Genomic DNA, 23,677 nt, shown 5'->3' with positions numbered 1-23,677 from the left:
AAACCCCTGAGGTTAAATTCCCCCCTATAAATCTGTCCATGGCTCACCCCATCTTTGCTGAATCCCTTTTGGGGCACAGCCAGCCAGGCATTTTGTCTCATGGGGTCTTTTCCCTTACGTCTCCCCCATGCCCAGTGATGTCTCTTCTGTCATTCCCTATCATTCTTCTTCTAGCTAATGAACTCTTTTAGGGTGCTAATCTCCTCTAAAGATTTTGGCTGCCAGCCAAGGGCATACTCCAACCTCTTGGAGCCTTCTCTTTCTCCTTGTTAATTCTGAGTTCTACTACAGAACTTGTCCTTTTCATTATGAATTGTTAAAACCCCATTCCTTGTTAACTATATGTTCTCTCAACTATTTAATTTTTACTATTCCTGGGGTCTATTGTATTTCATTTTTTCTGTAAGATCTTCTAGACAAACCTACTTTTTGTCAAAGAGAATAGCTTGTTGTGAATTCTTCACATGACGTCCTTACACCAATCTCATTTGGTGCTGAAACACAAACACATCACTTAGAACCAGTTATTGTTCTCCTAAATCACATTATCAGGACTCACCCCCTACAAATTTCCAACTCTATCCACAGACCATCTTTCATTACACATAACCACATTCTTTCCCTATCCAAGTAAGGCCTCCTCTTCTCCAAACCTTCCCCATATTCATCTCATATTCCACCATAAGGTCATGTCTCTTTGCTAGGCTTTGACTTGATCCTAGCACAGAGTGACCCTAGCACTCTTCCCCTTTTATGTATGTAATCACATTAGATGTAGTTTCACCAAAACTACCACCTATAGACAGGCTTCTGCCAGGTTCTGTCCAAAATGCCACCTTCCCCTACCCAACACACCCCTGGCTCTTCGATGTTACTTGCAATAGCCTATTGACTTCATGCCTGTTTCTTCATTTACATTTAGAAAAAAAGTTTTTTACCGGTCACTGCTGCTTTTGGCTGCTGATTTATTTGAGATTCCCATATTTCTGCTGTTTCAAGTATTAAGAAGTAAATCCTCTCTTTAGTTCTGGTTTTCATTTTCAAAATGTTTCAAGCACCACCTTACTGTTGTTTGGATTACAAGATTCTTGACTATGCTTTTCTTATTTGTATTCTTAGTACTTTGTATAATCAGAACTTAATTTACTCATTTAATAATTTTACTGAAATGAGTATCTTTTTAAAGATATCTATTTCATGCATCCTAAGCTTCATTGTTCTTCAGGTTATTCTATAACCTTCTACATATAAGAGGAAGTGCAGAATTGTCTTGTTATTCAAATTTCTTTCCCTCTATATTTATATGATGTCTTTATCTTGATCTATGCAGAACTTGTATCTTAATTTAATAATGTGTCTTAGAATGATCTATGAATTTTTCAACTGGTACTTCACTTTCTATATTCTGGGCAGTTTCCCTGCATTATGCTATTAAAATTTTTTCCTTCTGCCATTCTTTTCAGAGACCTGTGATCCAAAAGCTGTCCCCATGTACCCTATCTTCAAGATCAGTGTTTTTCTTACATAAAGAGCATTTTTAATAGCTAAAATTTATATAGCACTTACTTTGTTCCAGGCATCATACTAAGAGCTTTACAATTATTATCACTTTTGATCCTCACAAGGATCCTGAGGCATGGTGATATCATAAGGCAGACAAAGGTTAAACCACAGAAGTACCTGAAGTTGTATTTGAACTCAGAACTTCCTGACTCCAAGCCCAGAATTCTATGCACAATGGTACCTCCTAGCTGCCGCTCTTTATTTAAAGCTACTGCTTTTTGTCTCTCTCCTTCTGGATTGTCCTTTACTTGAGTATATTTGCACTTCCAATGTATTTGGTGAGATTTTTTCATAACAGATTTCAATTTCTTTTATGCCCATTATTTTTGCTGTGCAGGCCCTAAATTCTGTTCTAATAATTCTTATTCGAATCACTCAAAAACACCATTCTCTTGAGGCCTCTGTCTCATCAAATGATCAATCATTTTCCTTTCTTTTGCAGCATTTATTCTTGTTTACTAAATCTGGAGGACACATTTCCTTCTATTCTTAAATGTTTTCTCCGTTGATTTATCTCAAGGTATTTTAGTATTCTTATACTAAATTTCAATCATTCTCCATCCCCCCCTGCCCTGGTTTTCAACCACTCACTTCCAGCCTCCCATCTCTTTCCAAGTGATTTCTCTGGGGGCTGGTTCTGAAAGTTGCTCAGCCTCCACCCACTATGGGAAGTACTTGGTTTATCAGCCAGAGTCTGTGCCTCAAGGGACTTTATTTGGGAAGGAGAAGGAATCATAACAGGCTCTAGCTGGAGGCTGAGCTCTTTCCCAAAGACAAGATGGATTTCTATGCAGCCTCAATCACAAACACTGTCCTGCCCTGTCTTTTCATGCTCCTTCTAGTCTTCATTTCTCTGGCCTGGCCCTGCTGTCTCTGATTTCTGCTGTATGGGTGCCCAGGGGTGGTCCCCAGTATAGCATCCCCTAAGGTGGCCTGCCAGGCCCTAGGGATGTAAGCCCTTAAGAGACTCTGGTTCTGGAAGGAAGTGCCACAAAACTAACCCCAGGTGTTGGCTGGGGCCTAGGCTAACTTCTACGGTCCACAGCTGAGGTCTCCAAAGAAAGGAGGCTGGGGGTGGCAGAAGGTTTTATTTTAAGGCTCAACCTTCATACTGTGTCTTTGGGTGTGTTCCTACAGCCTTGGAGCTAGGAGCACAAAGTGAGGTGAAGGGTTCTGAGTAAGCTCCAGGTTAGTGAATGTCAGTTTGAGATCTTTTTAAACCTTCTTTTGGATACTGAGTAACCCAGACCATTGAGGCAGCTTAAACTACTTCATCTGTGGTGCATAATTTGCGTGTGTGTGAAGAGGTTGGGAATTATCAAGAGAAAATAGCTATTCCTCCATCTAGTTCATCCTTTCTTGCAGAAAATATTATTATTATATTCATGTACCATAATTTGTTATTCACTACACAAACAACTTTGTCAACAACTTTGTTGCCAGTTTTTTTGTCAGCACCAAAATTTGTGTTATAATAAATTTTTAATGTACTTTTTTTTTTTAGAAATTGATTTCCTTCTGTGGATCTGCCACCAGTGGAAAGAAATGATGAGGACATTATTCCTAATTTTTGCAGTCTTAAAAAAAATGGTCTCTACCTTCAAAGAGTTCATATTTTAATTTAAGTAGGCAGCATGCAAAAAGCTATGTACCCACAAGATGTGTTAAATGTAAATAGAAATCTTGAAGGGAAGGTACCACTTCTTCACTAAGAATATTAAGACTAGAGAAAAAATAATGCTGAAGAGAGTGTCATTTATAAATAATTAGGAATGGACCTAGTGATTTTACCTACATCAGCAGGTAGATGAAGGTAAGCACCTAATATTAGAATGAGGTCATGTGACAAATTCATAGTAGCCATTCTCTTTGGCAAAAGGTAGGTTTATTTGGGGGAATGGGTTACAGACAAAATAAAGGGTTACCATAGATACTGGGAATGGTAAATAAAGAAATAGAATGGTAAATAGGAAATAGAGTGCAAGCGCATAAAAGACAAGATTTTTAATGGAACTCAAATACCCAGGAGAGAACAGCCCATGAAGTTGGGGCATGCCTTTAGCTTGCAGGCTAAATTCTGGAAGAGACTCAGCATCCTGAAAGGGTTATCGATAGGGAGGAGAAGTGGGTCAGGAGAGGAGAGATTCCATAAGGCATAATGAGATGAGGAGACAACACATGGCATCGGGGAGGGGCAAAATACCATGAGGCAGAGTGCCATGGCACTACAAGAGGGCAGAAAGTATGGCATGAGTCCGAAGTAGATTTAAAGGGAAAATTTAACCTAAGGATAATCATTGGGATTTCCCATAGGAAATGGAAAGCAGAGGCTGCCCATGACCTCCATGGAGTGGAGGGCCTAACAAAGCTAGACTGATCTGTATCAGAGTCTTCTCCATGTCTGCCTCAGGTATCAATTTTATCAATTCTTCAGTTTCTCTGCCTACCATATCCACCAATTTGGATATAATTAGTAGGAAAAAAAGGGAAGTGTGAAGAAGCCTAATAATTTTTCCCAGCTTCACATTCCTATTAAAATCCTTATATTTTGATTTAGTCAAGCAATTTTCAATCAAAAACATAGGAAACACCAAGCATTTTATACAATCTCCAAAAAAATACAAAATACCAATAATTAGCAGTTCACTAATTTAACTAAAACAAACAAAAAAGAATTTTGACGTATTGCTCAAGTACGAGTCTGGAATGATCAAGTATAATGTCTGAACTAGCTTTCTGGAGGATCTCCAGCCTTCTACAATCAAGACTCTTAAATCAAAAAAGAAATATGAAATTTAATCAATGAAAAATGAGCCTTCTCCTGAGATATTAGTCAATGTTCAGATAATTTTATCACCAAGAAATGGTGAATACATAGGTTTCCACAAATGCAATGTAACAAATGGACATACATTTGCAGGATGGAAGAGGCTTTTGTGTGAAGGTCACAGAGTCAATCAAATGTTTTAGTGATTGAGTGTTGCTCTGCAATGACCAGATGCTTTGTGATTAAAAAGCATCTTTTTGTCAAGTCTCTAAAACAATACTGTCAAGATTTCATTATTTTTGGAACAAAAGATTTTGTAATTGTCAATGCTGAAAAATTACCCATGCATATATCTTGTAAATAAAAAGCTATTAAAAAAAAAAAAAAAAACTTCATTATTTTACTTGCCCCCATCCAAAATTACTCTGGATTATACTGATGGAATTCAAGATAGCAACAATCATACCTGTTAAAAGTATAATGGAGATCAGAGATCATCAATTCTAATCTCATTTTCCAGATTAAAAAAAAAAACCCAAAGACCTGATCTAAGGTTAAATTGCTATTTTGATTAAGCCAGTATAAGAATTCAGATCCACTACCTTCACCCCAAATCAAAGTTCCCTCACCTGGATCATTATTATTTCCTGTTTTAATAATGAATTGCTAACATTCCCAAATAATATTTTAGTGACCTAAAATCAACCATAAGCAAGTGTAATGTGTCTGCAAAATTCTTCAATGAATAAAGGATTTGAGAATAATTTATCAGCCAACTAATTAGAAGTGGGTCAGAATTGTTTAGAAGCCAGATGTTCTCAGGCTCTGGGACCATTGCTGGTTTTCTACTTGGGAAGATCTTTGATTTAAAATGAAGCTAATTCAAGACAGAAGGGACTGCTGGGATGGTCTAACCTTTGTTACACTGCATGCTCTCTATTTTTTGCACCCTCTCCGCTCTTCTGATGCCTGTTTCCAGACCAATCTCAGTTTCATCTGTAAATCTTTCCAGCTCTACATCTCATGTTGCTGAATATATACAATGCAATAGATACATCAAGATTGACTTTAGTTCTGTTGCTAAGAAACTACAAAGGAGAGAGAAGGTATTCTGGTCCTCCTCATGTATAAAATAAGCACTTTGCCTATGGGAGAACAAATGTAATCTCTCAAGTCCCCCTGTGTCTTGTTCTCCTTTTTAAATGAGAACAGAAAGATGATAGAGAGCATCTGAAAGGGTAAGCCATCTCCATTTTTTACATCCTCTCTAAAATGAGATGGAAAACAGAATTCCAACAACCAACTGCTACAATATTTATTAATCTTTCAAGCTATAGGTTTCCCCCCCTTGGCAACAATAAAGAATGTACCATAAAATAGCTCTCTAACTTAAAAATATTCTTTGGAACACCTAAGAATAATTTAATGCATTCTAGTATTCTATTTGGATTTAGCTTCCTGGCATCTTTACAGAAGTAACCCTCTGAAGAATGGCATCCAGCCAATTAAAATATTTAAAAAATTTTTCTCTTTGGACTTAAGAGTACATTAAATACTTAATACTAATAAATAGTACAAGGCAGTAAGGATGATAAAAAAAAATTGGTTAAAGCAAGTAAGAAAAATCATAAAATTGTTTCAGAATAATAAAAAGAACACACTTACTTGGTAGCAATAGAAAGATCAAGATTGAGAAAGCAATACAGTCAAATCTGTTGAAGCTAAGGTCACTGGCTGGATATATAATATATAGATTTCTCCGAGGGCAGTTTCTCTTGAACATGAAAGACTGAAATGAATTGTTTTGAAATTTCTGTCTCTTACTGCTGCTTGCTCTATTTCATTTGCTAAAGATTTTTAAAAATTCATTTTTCTTTATAGTTTAGTAAGCAGTAGCTTCCTTTTGCAAACTGACAAAACAGAATTTTCAGAACTTTGCCTATAATTGATTTCAATCCATTGTCTTATTTCCAAAAAGAACTTGATAATAAACTGCTTCATTCATACTTTAAACCAGAGTTTTAGTTCAAACTCAGATGGCAGCTAATCAAAACACTGAAAAATTGTGAAATATATATTATGATAAATCTTACCTAAGTCCAAATTTTAGAAAAGTTTAATATTCTGATTTCAACTAGGAATCTGTTAAAGATGCATATAATAATGCCAACAATAATCAGCTTCTGGTATATATTAAACAGATATCTAATTATGTCATGCTTCAGTTATTTTGCATAAATATAGTAATTTATAACTATCTCCTTTTCTTGTTTTCAAATTTAACTACTAGACTACAGAAGACAAAAAAAAAATTTATGACATTTTCCTTAAAAGGAGATGTGAGGATAATGGAAAAAAAAAAACAAAAACAAGATTACTTTTTTATACATTCTTACAAAAATCTATCTCTACAATAAGAATGATGCAGTTATGATAACAGGCAAGGGTTCTACGTGCATTTTCTCAATTTTTTCCCATTTCACATGGATTAAAATGTTGCTTAGAAACTGACAGTACGATTTAGTTAGTCCCATCAGAATAAAACAGTATTGTTAACTTCACTCATGATATGAATTAAAAGCAGACATTACTTTATCTTCCAATATTAAAAATTCACTTCATGAGTCAAATGGAAACTAGTATTATAAATCTCAATGAAGAACAACTTTGGTCTCCCCTTGGTTACCTTTTTGTCCATAGCTTTCAAACCAGGAACAACCCCTGCTGTTAACAGAAATATATTTCGATTTTGCTGTGAATTCTATTTTCTACAACTGCCATACAAATAGTAAATAAAATTCATGGTATTTTTGCCCCAGTAAGCAGCTCTGTCTTCCAGCACATCCCAGACACCTGGATTCAAAGGAATCAACAATGAAAACAATGTTTTCCTGAGCAGATATTCAAAAGAGGCATAACAAAGGCAATTGAAGATGATGCTAGAGAAAGAAACCATGCTAATAACTGGGTGCATTTTGTGTACATAATCCCTTGACCAGGCACACAGGTTCAATGGATTACAAATATTACAAATATTTAAAAAATTAGTTTGCCATTTTTGCCATATCATTTTTGGAAGGATTTTCATTTATATTTCATTTATATGCTTCAAAATGAAGCCAGGATTTAGATATTTTAAAATTTTATTAACTTCCAAATCTATGTACATAGGCTATTAATGTTTATCAACACCAAAAAGTTTGGAATACAAATATATGAGGTTATTTGAACTAAGACAGTTTGCTTCAAATTCGCCATATCACACGTAGTATAAAATATTTAAAGAATGGACTATTTCCTGAGAAAAGCTAAATATATGCAATCTTCCCCACTCAAAGTAAACAAAAAGAAATCTCAGTTTTGATTTAGTCTTTTGCTTATTTTGCAAAAGTTAATTCAACAGCAAATGAATTTTAAATATCAAAATGGGCTTGCATGAATGGAGGGCAAAATAGAAAACTGCAATTCAGTTAAAAATTAAGTGGCAAGAATTTGAAACACAGGCCAAACTGGCAGACTTTGCAAGGAAAATATAGGCCCTGAATTTGAAAGAGAATTCAATTAGCATCACCAGTGTTTCCACAATCAACAGCTGAATGATAATTAAAGAGGCCGACCTCACACAGCAGCAGAGGAATCCCAGGGCAGCAGCAAGCAGCCCAAGCATAGGAAGACTGCCTTCAGCCTACATGCATAAACAAACAGAATGAATAACTACCCAAGTGTGGATGGGTGACTTAATCTGTTTCGATTAGCTGCAGCTCAGCCTGGGTCCTCTGTGTTATTTAAATGTGCTCATCATATTTAATTAAAAACCTAATAAACTAAGGACTTGAAAAAATTTTGATCTAAATTATTCCTTTTTCTTCATTTCTAAGTCAAATTAACATGGGTGAATGAAAACATGGCACTTTAATTAAGTATAAATAAATAAATAAAAGCAAGTTTGTGTTGGTTAAAGAAATAAGCTTGCCATTTGCAGGGCTTCTATAATCTGATAGACTTTCTATTAATCTGATGGGGGGAATAAGAGGATGGAAAGCTGATTTTCAAGTTGCTGCTGATTAACTTTTATTTATAAGAACAGGGAGACATCACCTGCTATTTGATGGAAATCTACACAAACCTGACTAAAATTCACTAAAGTTTATATAACCTCAGTCCCAGGACAAATTTTAAACTAAGAAACTATACACATATATATTAAGAGAGCTAACTACTGAACAGAAAAAACAAGATTTTTTAAAAAGGGGAAGATTCTGGCAGAATAGCTCAGAAAATTCCAAATTCTCCAGATTTCCCCCACATTGTGCCTCAGGGTGAACAGACTGCTGAAAAACAAGTAAGATCTGGTGTAGAACAGGGGCTATCCTGGGACCACCTGAGAAAACCCAAAGAATGACCTCAGGACCAGGGTTGCACCACAGTAAAGTGTAAACACTTTCAAGTTAACTCCATAAAAACAACTAGCAGAGAGTCCTGTCTGGATTCAGAGGTAGCCTCACACACACTCCAGGAACTTTCACACCTCCCCCACAAAAATTGGGGAGTCAGGGGAACCTTGGCAGTTGCCCTAGGTGAGGAGGAACTAGCTCCCCATAGGGGTGCAGGTAGCAGGTGCCAACACTGGCAGCAGGGGGAAGTCCTGGTCTGGGGTTCCAGGGCAGAGCTGAAGCTGAAGCCAGAGGCACCAATCCCCCTCAAATCCACAAGATTGGAGGCCCTTACACTAATAAGTTCTCATTAAAAAAAAAAAAAAAAGTAGAAAGAACCCAACCAAAGAAACTTTTTATGGAAATAGGGAAGGCTGGAGTTCATTTTCAGAGGAAGACAGTAAAGTACAAAAAGAAAGCCTCTCTACCTCAAAAAGTAATTTTATTTTTTATTAATATTATTATTATTTTTTTTTTTTACTGAGGCAATTGGGGTTAATTGACTTGCCCAGGGTCACACAGCTGGGAAGTGTTCAGTGTCTGAGACCAGCTCCTCCTGAATTCAAGGCTGGAACTCCATCCATTGTGCCATCTAGAGTAAAGGGCTAGAACTGAGCAATGCACTTGGATAATGAAGCACGGGAGACTAATTGCCAATTGGACAGTTCCCTATTAACTTGTTTGAAGGTTGACCCTCCCCAGCTGTTCTGTGCTGACTTGATTGGTGGGACAAAGAGGGGGGAGTGAGTTGTGTGGGAGGAGGAGGAGGAGGAGGAGGAGGAGGAGGAAGGTGTGTGTGAGGCAGCTAGGCCTAACCTCCTGACCTTGACTGTAAAAGATCCAGAATAAAGACGTTTAGTGATCCTGACTCCAGCTGATTTCTGGGAAGACAGAGTTCCAGCAATCTAGATGCTCCACAAAGAGTAATTTTAACTGGCTACCTACCCAGGGAGAATTTATAGAACTCCAAAAAAGATCAAATGTGAGATTAAGGAGAAACTAAAAGAAATTTTATTAAACAATAAGAACAATCCAAGAAAAACAAAAAAGATTATGAAAAGATGATCAATTAGAAATGGAGATCCAGAGTCTTAGAGAAGAAAATAATTCTTTGACAATTAGAACTGGGCAATGGGAAGTCAGTAAAGTATAAGAAATAAAGAAATAACAAAATAAAATATAAAGAATGAAAAAAAAACAGGCTGTGAAACACAAAAAACAAGAGATCTGGAGAATATATCAAGAAAAAAAAATATAAGAATAACTGAAAGGTATGACCAAAAATAGAATCTTGATATAATAATGCAATAAATAATCAAAGAAATTGGTACTGAAGTGATTTTTTGTAAAGAGGGGAAAGTATAAATGGGAAAAAAAGAAAAAATCTATCATCACCGCCAAGATATCCTACAAGGAACATTATTGCTAAACTTTGAAACCCCTAAATAAGCAAATAAGCAACAACAACAAAAATAATTAAAATATTCTGGAGCTACAATTAGAATTGTACAGGATTGATCAGCAGCTACAATAAATGACTGTAGGTCCTATAATATTTTATATCATCAATTAAAAGAACTAGGCTTGTGGCCAAAAAGTATCCAGCAAAACAAACCATAATACTGAACAGAAAAAAAAAAAAATTTTTAAAAAGGAGGAGGAGACGACATTCAACCCAGAGGCACTTGATGGGGGAAGAGGGATGTAGTTCTGAAAAAATACTTACATTTCAAACAATAAATACACATACACACACACACATACACACAAAATGTATCATCTCTTCCTCTGCACCTCATTTATATAGCATAATTACTATTTTTACTTTTTCCTAAATAGCTTTGCTTTTTAGTCAGGTCATACTCAGCTCTGCCCCAATCTTTCTTTTGAACTACTTAATTATTGTCAATCTTAGACATATGTTTACATTTCCACATATAAAACAAAGTTGGTCATTATTAAGTCCCTTGAAATTAGGCTTTTATATATTAAATTTTCTATTAAGTTCAAGTTTAAGAAAAAAATCCTGAAAATCTGTGAGTTGAATGTCCAGAATATTTGAAAGAAGTGCTAGTAATCACTGAACTCAAAGTTAAACAAAATTTCAATCAAGACAGAAATCTACATTTTTTGTCAGTCATATTAATATTGTTTTAAATGTATGTCTACAAAAATGTAAATACACACGTGTGTATGTGCAATAGGGGTATGTGTACTCTCTCTCTCTCTCTCTCTCTCTCTCTCTCTCTCTCTCTCTCTCTCTCTCTCTCTATATATATATATATATATATATATATATACATATATATACCCTGCTTGGAAGGTAAGGGGGAAAAAAGAATAAAGTAAAAAGTATGCAGCAGAAAATAAGAGAATAATCTACAAGAAAGCCAAGAAAAGATGGACAGTCTTAAATGTAATGTTTTCTATTATTATTTATGCTAAGTGGAACGTTATTGTAACATACTTTGAATCCTCTCATGTTCTGCTAGGCATATGACAATGTTTTGTTTTCCTTTTTCTTTCTTTTTCTATTTGATTTGTTCTTATATTTTAAACAAAAATAAAAAGAAAGGTTAATAAGATAGAAAAAAATCCTTCCCATTATTTTATCTTGTGGCCTACTAACTCAAGAATTCAATTTACTATCCAATGAATGAACTTAAGAGGGGGAAAAGGAAAGAGAAAGTTTGGAGCAAAAGTGATGTTTCTGCCACAAATTCCAATGCTGCATTAAAAAACCCATTCCTCTGCAGTTTTATAGAATTGCAATGTACATCCAAAAATATTATTTTCTTAGGATATGTTTTTCTTTATAATCAACTCCTGAGAAATATAACACCTACTAAGGAGAAAGCTCAGTAAGTAAAACAACAAAGATATTTTGTTTGATGCCAGATAGTAAAATAAGTACTAGAGAAATAAGTATAGGTCAGAATCTCTGACTTAAAAAGTTTATAATCTTACTGAGAAGTTAAGACAAATACATATTAAATAACCAGAGTAAAGAGTAGAATTCAATGCACTAATATAAAAAATGTGATAATTGAGGAAACTGTCATATGTAGAGTGAAGACATTGCTATGAGTATGTAGGAAGAAGAGGTCATATGGTCATCTGGTTTAGCCTGAGAAGGATTTATGGAGAAAGAAGGGTATGAGTTGGGTCTTGAAAAATAAATAGAATGGGAGAAAAGAGAAGATAAAATCTAAGAGCATAAGAACAGCAAAGAATCTTTGAACATTATATCAACAGGGATCAAATTATCAGAATTATATAGGATAATTTGTAGAGAGCTATATAGTCATGTAGACCAAACAGAATGCAATAAGAATGCAAAAAACTAGGAGGTAAAAGAAAGGAAGGTAGTAGGTATTAATTTTTCCATGAAATTAATCATAATTAAAACCCATTTCTTCTCTAATTCTTGTGGTTTTCCTAAATAGATAAAGAAGTGTTTTCCCCTGGGATGAGTCTTGTTAAAGAGGACTTCATGTTATTTACTTAAAGGTTGAGGGTCAGACTACCCCTTCATGTTCTTATACACCAGCCTGTCACATATGCGTGTGCGCACACACACACACACACACACACACACACACACACACACACACACACACACCCTGAGAACAGTCTGACCTCTCGCTCATTAATGGTTATATGGCTACTAAAACATTTTTCAAAAGCTGGCTGGAATAGAAGAAGAAGCAAATATGATGAAATGAGAACAAAATGACAGTGATTTATAGAGTTAATGAACATTATTCCATACTCCTGGTGCTCATTATTTGGAATAATGTTCTATTTTTTAATTAACCTTGTGAGTGTGTTCTGTGAGGCTTTGCTTTTCATCATTTAATTCAAACTGCAATGGTAGTGCAGTCAATGTATTGCTATCACAGAGGCAAGAGCTGAGAGCTATTTCAAAGCAAAGAAGTTATTTTTTTTATTCACAATATTTGATAGTATATATCTTAGATGGTTCTACAATCTTTTTACAAAGATGAAATGTTGAAAACTATCTTTACATGTGTTTGGAAAAATTTAACATACTATTGGGGGAAAAAAAAGATTTTCTAGAGCAAAAAGGGTGTTTGTGTACCTGATGACAGGGAATTCAGGGAAGAGGGCAAAATTGGCAGGCCAACATCAAAGTAGGAGAAAAAGGAATGAGATAAGCTCACGCAACTGTCTTATAAGGAACAAGTATGTCTTTTATGTTTCAGGGTAGGGTGAGCGAAGGAAGGAAGATTCTCTTCAGGAATAACCTTGGAACCCTCCACATGGATTTCTGTATTCAGAACTCTTGTTAAAAGATTCTCTTTTATTTAACAATTATCTTTTCCAGGCATCTTTTCTTTCAAAAGGAATAATCTGGCTTATCCTAAATGCTCTACCTAAATTTTTAACTACTGTGATCAAAAAATATGAAGAATGAGGATTCACATAAATATGTCAACAGTAAAAGGAGATTCTCAGTCTGCCTTAGAAGAGGGTTGCTTGAGCCAGACTAAAGAGGACAAGAACCGATAAGTGATCCCCATGTCTACAAAAATGTCTTGAGCAGTAACACTCCAATATCAAAAGACTTGAGCAAAGTCTAACTTATCTCCACCTGTTTGCCCACAGGTCCATGTATGCTCATATATCTCTATGCAGCTCTGTCTCCCCTTGGCTTACCACTCATTTCTTTCTCTGAGTCTCTATTTTACATTGCTTTTAATGCTGTGCCATAGTTGGCCAGGAGGAGGCGCACCCTTAAATGACAAAAGGACCACTTACAGAGAGTGAGGAAAGCCCCAAGATCCTGCTGAGTCTACACTCCACCCATTGAACCAGAGATGCACTCAGTATACTTTAGAGTCCTGCCATCACTGTCATTCTGCTTGTAAAGGTGGGAGGCTTCCAGGTACCTTTTCACTCCCAGTCAGATTAGCCTGGCTGATCACAATCTTATTAAGCCCTTTTTTTCCCTGAGCCAGATTGGCTGCATTCTGGAAAACTGGAGTGACACCCCCCTCCCCAATCACTAAGATCCTACAGTCATGACTTACCACCTCATCTTCAGTCCAGCATTTCTCAATCAGTTTGGGCACAGGCTTCTTCACCAAGCGCTGGAGAGCTTTTCCAGCATCATAGTTGCTTTCATGTAGCTAAATAAAAAATAAAAGTTTTAGTCAGCAAATTACATTAAACTAACAAACTACAGGCAAATCAATAGGGGGATGCTGCCTGCATTTGCGGTATCAAATAACATAAATTAATGAACAGTGGAAGTTCATCTTTATAGATTTTCTATTTCAAATTGCCATCATCACTTTTATCTGTATAAGCTGCACCTTTTCTTAAAGAATCAGAAGAGTAAGGGGGGAAAAAAAGCTAAAAAATCAGGAAACATATATTCTTCTCACACTCCAAAGTAACCTAAAACCAAAATAAAACATACCATTTTATAAGGTATTAAGGTATTAAGTTTACAGATAAGAAGACCTTTGCAAAAATATGCTACTTCTGGTACAGATAAAGAAGAAACTGAGACATCCAGGTGGCAGAAGCCAGCAACAGCCAGGACAAGAAACCAGGCATTTCAATACAAAATACCACATGCACCCTGGTACATCATCACTGTGGTTACTTTAAAAGTAGATCATCACATGCATTTCTCCTTCAAGGTCTCAATTTGTCATGGAGGTTGTGCGAGCATGGTAGATCATCAAGCCAAGGTGGTGAAAGAAGAGATAAATTTGTGGTTTTGACTACACAGAATGCTTTGTGAAATTCAAGTTGAGAGGGTCAGCCTCTAGGTCAGGTCATCCATTTGTACAGCATTCAGTTCTTCCAAACTTCCTTATTACTGAAAAGGACCACCACCTTCAGAGCTTCCTTGACTGTTCATTTTCTCTATATATGTTAAAATCACAAATATTGTTGTTTCTATCTTCACAACATGCCAGACCTCTCCCCTGGATTCCAGCAATGGCTGGAATTCATGCTCAAGTTAAGAAAGGGGAAGATTAGCATTAGAATAATTAGCATAAAGACTTATAATAATAAATTTATATTTACACATACATCAAGTTTTGCAAAGTGTAAATATTTTTACAAGTATCTTCTTTGACCCTCACAACCATGCTGGGAGGTAGATATTCCATATAACAATAAAGAAACTGAAGAAGCTAGAGGTGAAGGTCTCAAAGGCTAATTTGAACTTAAGTCTTTGGATACAACTCTCAATTGACTTTTATCAAATGGGTTAAACTTTATAAAGCCTTTTGCACACCTTAAAACACTATGCAAATTCTGGCTACTATCCACTGCACTAGTCTATAAAAACCACTGTTTTGGAAATTATAGGACTTCACCTCCCTTAAGTGAAGGAGTTGGTCTATCACTTCTAAGATTCCCTTTTCAGCTCCCAATCTGTATGACTTGTGATTTTTTTATAATAATTTTTTTTTTTTTAACCAATGAGGATGGTGAAATCATCCCATTTTAACTACAATAACATCACAGTGCTTCAAAGAGAAGTGAAAATCGTATTACAGAAAACAAAGTTGGAAAAGGAGAAGAAAAAAACTGCTACAAAAGACAACATCTTTACCATCACAAAAGAAAGACTGGAGATTTCATTGTGTTTTAATGTTTGCTGGCTTAAAGTATTTCATTTGACACTTTCCATATAATTCCCAAAGCTCCTTCAAAAAGACATAACATAGAACACTGAATTCTATGAAGTTGTGATTGAATCAGTCAAGGCATAGAATACCTGGTTAACAGAGATGTTTGCTATCCTAAGAGAAGAGACCTAAAACAGAGTCTAAGTCTAAGAGGGCTTCTCTAGAGGTTTTCCAAATGTTCTGTTTGCTAACTGCATCAAGCCCTGAGACACTGGTGGGCCTCCTAAATGACACCTACAATCACTCAAGAACTTGGGCTTACCTGGAAATCCAGAAGAAACTAAGTAGATGAAAAATGCCTCATCTAGATCAGCAGTTCTTAAAACTTTTAATCTCAGAATTCCTTAAAACGTTCTTATGAACAATTTAGAGAGTTTTCGGCTACGTAGATTATGCCTATTGATATTTACTTTATCAGAAATTGAAATATATTAGTATTATAAAAATAGTTTTGACCACATAGACCTTCTTAAAGAGTCTCAGGGACCAAGAATCACATTCTAAAAACCACTAGTCTAAACTATGATATACATTTTAGTGGACAACACATAGGGTTTGAACATCTTGAATGTATAATGAGCTGGACTGCCAAGTACTTTTAATGATGCCAGGTTTCCCCCTAAAAGAAAAATCCACCCATTTAACACCAATATTTTTTTGTTGATAATGCATGGCTTTGAGTCATGGAATATTATAGCCTCTGAAGAACTAATATTGAGTACCACATATAGGACAACAAAAAGGTATATGGCATAAGTAATCTGCTCAACCCACTATAAATAGGGAATTCAGCTAGAGAAGTTGCATAAGCATGAAAAGAAAGGCTGGTTAAAAAGGGAGTATAGACTGGTTATTCCTCACCAGTAAAGAAGCGACAAGATCTCTAAAATTATTCTCCATTAAATTAAGATTTAACTATATATTATATAGTTTAAACCTGGCTGCAAATTTCCTAGAAATTGTCATTAAAAACTCAATTGTTGTATGTGCACTGAAAGGCTGCAATGAATGATCATTGGAGACATAGCTTGGGCAATTTAACTTGTAAATCTGTATACACATCCACCACTGAAAACCTGAGACCATTCTCCAAGAGCTCTTTCTTTTCTTTCCTCAACACAACCCCTCAACCATCTCAACTATTGTCATGATAGAAGTCTGTGCTCCAAGGCTCCGTCCTCGGTCTCTTTCTCTTCTTCCTCTACCCTAGTCATATATCACCAAGTGCTTTCTGGACTTCTTGAGCTAGATGAAGGAATCTAAAGCTCACTACGTTCAAATCAAACTCATTATCCTTTTCCTCTGAATCTCTTCCCCTTTCTTAACTTCCCTGTTTTGTTCAAGTTAGCACCATCATCCCAAAGACCCATGCTCATCCCCTATGTTTCATTCCAGTTTCATTCCATATGTTCAATCTATTCTCAAATGTTGCTCTTCATGTAGGATCCTTTCTTTCCATTGGCACAGCCACCACACAGGCACAAGGCCCACATCACTTCCTATGTGAACCAGAGTAATAGCCTATAGTTTGAAATCTTTGCCTTAAGTTTCTCCCTACCCCACCCCACTTACCAAAGTGTAAGTATGTCTTTGCCCTATGCCACTCAAACACACACACAGACAAAACCTTCAACAGCTCCCTATTATTGGCACAATCAAATTTAAAACTGTCTATTTGGGCATTGGAAGCCTTTCACAACCTAGATTCTTGCTAATTTCCCTTACACTTTATTGCACTGAAAGGTGCTCTTAGATCATGAACACTGACCCTCTTGCTGTTTCTTAGGTATAACATTCCATCAAGTTTTGTCCTAGTTGAATCTCTTGTAACTCTTTTAGGGCTGGTCCATGTTTCTTCTTTTGTATACCCAGAGCCAAATGCCTGGTACTTTCGTAGGTTTGTTTTCTCCATTTGTTAACTAGGTTCACTTCCCCAGGTATGTTTTATGGGAAAAGATAATTAATGTTTTCTTTTCACAGTGAAACTGAGTTCTGAAAAATAAGACCAAATATGTTCTAAAAGTAAGGCATACAGACTCTATTCCTATTTGGAAATGATATCGAAAAAAACAACTTTATAAAAGGAAAGCTTAAGCTAAGCCTCACATCTCTTCACTCCATCACCTTTAATCTCTGCAAGCAGCAGGTAAGAGATATATTAAGGTCTGGCACCATTAATCCTCCCTTGCCTGACTATAAATCAAGAAAAGACATCACCTATGTTACATCACTCAGGAGAAGTCATTGCTTTTAAATGCATCATACCACAGGTAAAGTTTGCAGTGTTTCAAGAGGATATCTGCTTAACCATCTGCTCCTATAGTTCATCAGCTTTATCACTGTACTTTCACACCAGTGAATGCAGGTCAGAATTTATGGATTCCAAAACTATAACCAATTCCTAAAATAAAAGTTCTCATCTCCCTTTTGCTTTGTCCCTTATGTTGAGCAAATGATTTCCTATAGAGTCTTTTTTGGTTCTTGTTTGTTCAAAAATGCTCTGGTAGTCACTACTTCAATCAATAGGAATGGGCCTGGGTGGGGTCGGAAGCTGTAGTGCCCAGCTCCCTCACATGTGTTTCAGACAACACTTATTTCTTGTTAGGAATTATGACAATTCAGTACTACTGTTTATGCCCAAAGATCCCAAAACAAAACAAACCCAAAATACAAAACAAAATCTCTTAATGACAAAGCTAGAGAATCTTTATCTGCTAGCCTAAAACATTAGTAAGCATTTTTTTCCTCAATCTTTTCCCCTGCATGAATCAATCTAGAGCAAACTACATTAAACTGGGGAGACCTGAGAATTTTTGCCTTCTCAGGAATCAGAAAAATTGACATCTATAATTTGAAGTAGGAAAAAAAACACCCTACAAAGTAATGGAAATTAAAAGCCTAGGTCTTATTCTCTAGGCAATTATTATCTATCCATTAAAACAACCTTTGTGTTTTAATTTTTTCATCTGTCAAATGGATACTTCTTAGCTTTATTATGAGATCATTGTGAAATTAAAATTGGATGGCAAAAGCACTCTGGGAAAAAACAGTTTTTGAATGTAAAGAATTATTACTAAAATGTTCTTAATTTGGATAAAGGGTCATCACCTCAGAATATTCCAACAACCATGGGAACTGTATGAGGTGAGGGTAGCAAGTGATGATTTGCATACACTTATATGAAACCTAACAAACACATGACCTACCATGCTTCTGAATACAGTTCAAACCAAATTAAAATCTAATTGGCAAGTATTTTTAAAAAATAAATAAAACTGAAAGAAAATAGATCTTAATATATGGTTTACTTTGACAAAATGCATCCTACATGAATCCTTATCCATGCAGTTAGTGCAGTTAGATAGAGGGTTAGTGGTCCTCATTTCTGAGTCTGACACCACTGTTTTAACCTGTCTACTATTAGCACAAGGGAAGGCTCTTACTACAAGAAGAAAAACCATTTCTTCATAATTGCCAGTGTTAAATCTGTTTCTCTCACTCTGCCTGACAGATCATTCCCCTGTTTATTACTCTCAGTAATTTAATATATATAAGTCGTTTACTGGCAAGTTACTCAAAAGAATAAATAATACCTAATGATGACTGCTTACAGTTTAATTAACTCATGATTGAACTTTTCACAGTATTGCTATAAACATTAAATTATTGCCCTTCTTCAGAGCTGTCATGGAAGAAATCATTGTATTAATTGTTAACCTTGCAACTAAAATAATTCTTCAAGATTGCGGATCCAGAGTCACATACATGGATATCAGCCTTAACTCCTGTTTTAAAATGTATAATTTTTATATAACTAGAACAAGGTCCTAATTTAAATAAAAATCAGAATGAGCACATGTCCAAACACCTCATTTGTATTACAACAGTCATTAGTCATTAAACAGTTCAGAATCTTTGGAAAATCTGATTAGCATAAACTCTTCATATTACCAGCAGTTTTCAAGTTCCTGGTCTGGCTTCTCATCTGAGCTGCCGTTTTTTGACTGCGTGATGTTGCAAATAAATTTTCCTTTTGGCATGGCTCAGCTGTCAGGCACCTCTGTTCTATAATGAACCCATGAATTACATCTCCCTGGTCTGACATTTCTGGTCTCGCACATCAAAATATTGTTCTTCAATTGTAATTTATAACTTAATTTAAATGTCCCTTTGACTGTGACCTTTTTAGATCAAAATGGCATTGCATCTGGCAGCTTCGACTCCAGCAAGGCATCCTTTGGCAATTACAGTCATTAGAGTGGCTATAGAAAAGTCTATCTGAGGTAGATAGCATAACATTTAAATAACTGGAGCCCATTAAGATCACTGTTGGATTTCTCAATCTTTCCTGCAAATTTTATTTCCTATATATTGGAAAAAACTGCCAAAAATTAATCTGGATCTTTGTGGTAAAGAACAAGGGAAGCAGTACCAAAGAAAGATGCAGTCTTCCCCATAGTTTTGTTTATTTAAGCTGTACTTGTCACTTTATCTTGAGGAAAAAGCTCTCTTCTTTTCCCTTAATATGTCAATGCTCAAAAAACATTCAATATAACCCTTGTTTCAGGGTCAGTAACAACACATGTTCATTCATCCCTTCAACTTGACTATAAAAGGAGAGTTCAATTCCAGGGCAGGAACAGAGAAGAAGGAGCCATTCATAGACTAGAAATTATGGTGATATAAAAACAAAAGACATCCAAAAAAATCTTATATTTAAAAACAAAAACAAAAATGACTAGAGGAGAAAGAAGTGCTGACTCACTATGACCAACTAGTTTAAAAAAATAAAGGCGTCTAATATTAAATATTTAAGTATCCAAGTGAAGGTTATTTAAACATTTTTATGAGTGAATATTTGAACATCAAAAATAAGCCCCTGGAATGGCAACCCTTGAGAAAAGTAGAAAAATAGAAGCAAATCACTTAAGGTAATTTTTTGGAAGGTATTATTAAATAATCACTGAACACAGGCTATCACTTTGATGAGCTGCAGACAGATTTAAATGACCATAAAAAAATTTATCATTAAATCTTTGTACCATCTAGTACCATCCAATGAGTGGTACATTCTTCTGGACTAACTAAATAGGTTTCCTTTTTCTAAAGGTGAGAGTAAAGGACATTTGATTCTTTTAATGGTGGTATAAGGAAACAAGTACAAGGAAGTAATGGAAAGCAGTGGCAATACTTTGATACAAAACATGCTTTCATATGGGCTTTCACATTGAGTATAAAGGAACTCTTGTTCTTACGACAGTCCTAAAAAGCAATTCAATTTGATGAGGTAGCTTTTTAGAACTGGTTAATGAATCTAATCTTACTTTAAAATTTTAAATAAATGCTCCATTCATTCACTCACTATTAAAGGTAAAATACAATCTATCCATGTTTAGTCATTTACACTCAAATCCCTGCTTTCCTAGCAGCACAGAATCCTAGAGATAATAAAATGTTAGGTAACATAATCAACTTTCTCACTCAATGCAAACATCTCTTTTCTTGTGACTTCTAGGTACTGCCCAAATATTTTCATTGGCAAGGGGCTCAAGGTTCATTGTTTCACAAAAGCAAACTGATCTAATGTAAGATGTTCAAAGTATGAGAAAGTGCTTCTTCTACAGAGCAGAAATGAATCCTGCCTCCCTGAAATGCCCAACCAACTACAGGTCTTGCTTATGCCTTCCAGCGAAGGACTGAACTTGTTGGCATCCAAATTGTCTGTCTTAGATTAGAAGCCCCTAGAGAACAAAGACCTAGTCTAACTAATTTTGAACCATGATGATGTAAATGCTGCATGAAAAATGGCACTTAATTACAGCATTGTCCTCATTAAAATCTATCATCATTTCCATTTCATATGATAGATTATGTATAAACAACCTCAAACTCATGAAAAACATAGATAATTATCATTGGTATATAGACAGGATGGCAACTGGAACAAAATCTGGCAGGATGCAGTTTTTGGTTGGAGGAAAAGAAAACCTATAAGGGAGAGCCAAGACACATGTAAAATATGTCTACTTTCAAAATTATGTTACATGAGGTGGGAGGGAAGAAATCTTATGTAAAGAAAATTAAAACTTAATTAGGAAATCCCATTTTGCAAAATTCCCTACTTTGACATCCTGACATTCTACTATTATCATTAGGTATAAAGTAGCAAATCTTTCCAAAGAGATACCTGTGCTAATATCATTCCTCCATAATACTTCCTAGAATTAAAACTAGGGTTTCTTAACCTAATCCCAAATTCAGGCCTTTTATTTTTATTCAGATCCTGTATGACCTAGTTTTCCCAAACCAGCAAGTACAAATTTTTAATTTGTTGATGAATTGTTTCTTTTGCTACATAATATAACCCAACTATTTTTTCACTTTAGCATAAAACTTAAATAAAAATCAAATACTATTGCTCTTCTCAATAATAATAAAAAACAGCAGAAAAATATTAACTTTTTGCCTAAGTTGCACACATTAAAAACTAGAACAAAATAATTTGAATTCTTTTTCCCCTTTTGCATCCTCAATAGTAACTGGAGAGTAAAAGCCAACATAGGAATCTTATACAGGATGCTAGCTTTGTTGACATAAATGTGAAAATGATTTCCTTATGGATTAAAAGTCACAACCTTTAGTATGGTCCACAGCAGAGACACTAAAGTGGGTAGGAATAAAAAATTTGTATTTTACTTCAATATGGACTTTTTTCTCTACATAATCCCCCCCCAAAAAAAAAGATGCACAAAAGCAATGTAATATTTGAAACTGTCCCCTCCTCCTTCTACTATACCAGAGCTTTCAAACCATTATTATATATCAGTGGATTACTTTTTCAACAAAATCTGACATATCAAGATTACAACTTACAGGGATTCAGTTTCCTGGTTTCCTGACCAGGTTCTAAAGGTATACAACAATGAAGTCAGCATAATAGCTCTGTAGATTTTCAACAGGTATCTCTCTACCTCTGTAGACTGTGATAGTCAGTCTAATTCCTCTTCTCTCCCTTATTTTCCTTTCCAGTCTCCCAAACATTAAGCTGGCTCTAGCAAATGCATGTTTCAACCTCCTTATGTTCCTCCCTGGAAAGTATACTGCCAAGATATATGAACTTATTCACAGAATTCAGAACTCTGTCATTCACTGTGACTGATGGTTCCACATGTGGATAGTGTGGTTCTGGAAGATGGAGGACCTGTGTTTTCTTGGCGTTAACTGTTAGGCCAAAATTAGCACGAGCAGCAGAAAATCAATCCATACTTTGTTCTATCCAACCTTGTGAGGCTGCATTGAGTGCACAATCATCTGTATACAAATAATCATGCATCAACACTGCCTCCACTTTAGTTTTGGCTTGTAGCCTTTTCAAGTTGAAGAATTTACTCTCAGAGCAGTAGGTGGCTTTGATTCCATGACCATCCTCATTGAAGTTGTTTGACAGCACGGCTGAAAACGTCATGGTTAAAAAGTAAAAAGCTTTATTTCACTCCATTGATGATTGGAAAAGCTTGAGAACCTTGCCCATTTCAAGAACCTATGGCATGCAAGCATGCCATAAGATAACTGAGTTAGTGATGAACTTCTCTGGGCAACCAAATTTTGACATAATTTTCCGTAAGTCCTCGCAACTGACAGGCCCAATAAAGGCCTTGGTCAGATCTACAAATGTTGTATACAGAACTCTGTTCTATGCCTAGTATTTTCCTGGAGTTGCCAGTGCCATGTTAAGAAATAAAATAGTGGGGGCAGCTAGGTGGCACAGTGGATAAAGCACCAGCCCTGAAGTCAGGAGGACCTGAGTTCAAATTTGCCCTCAGACACTTAACACTTCCTAGCTGTGTGATCTTGGGCAAGTCATTTAACCTCAGTTTAACCTAAAAAACCCCAAACAAACGAATAAATGAATGAATAAAAAAAAAATCAAATAGTTTCCATTTGAATTCTCTTAGGGAGTTTCTGAAGATCACCTGGTAGGATAAGCTATCAGACACTGAGGACTTTTCTTGAATTAAACTGCTGAGCACTCAGACTCTATTGCAGAGAGCACAACTTCGTTGTGCTGGCCACATTGTTCAAATACCAAATGTACACTTCTCAGAAAGATTACTTTAGGGAGAACTCACACAGGACAAGCATTCACAAGGTGGCCAGAAAAAGCCATACAAGGACTCTCAAGGCCGCCCTTGAGAGCTTTAGAATTGATTGTATGACATAGGAGACACTGGCATAGT

The 23,677-nt window shown here is 35.7% G+C and overlaps 1 protein-coding gene across 7 annotated transcripts in view; it reads right to left on the bottom strand.

The window, feature by feature from the left end:
• Window positions 1–23,677, bottom strand: part of RERE (arginine-glutamic acid dipeptide repeats) — a 528,280-nt gene that overhangs the window by 126,618 nt on the left and 377,985 nt on the right. For all 7 annotated transcript variants that reach the window (XM_074307767.1, XM_074307772.1, XM_074307773.1 and 4 more), the window contains one exon: window positions 13,818–13,916. In XM_074307767.1, the coding sequence (XP_074163868.1) occupies window positions 13,818–13,916 (99 nt within the window). The remainder of the gene's footprint in view (window positions 1–13,817; window positions 13,917–23,677) is intronic.

This window comes from Sminthopsis crassicaudata, chromosome 3, assembly GCF_048593235.1.
Source record: "Sminthopsis crassicaudata isolate SCR6 chromosome 3, ASM4859323v1, whole genome shotgun sequence".
NCBI lineage: Eukaryota > Metazoa > Chordata > Mammalia > Dasyuromorphia > Dasyuridae > Sminthopsis > Sminthopsis crassicaudata.
The sequence above is the reverse complement of the archived record's forward strand: the minus strand, read 5'-3'. Positions and strand labels throughout refer to the sequence as shown.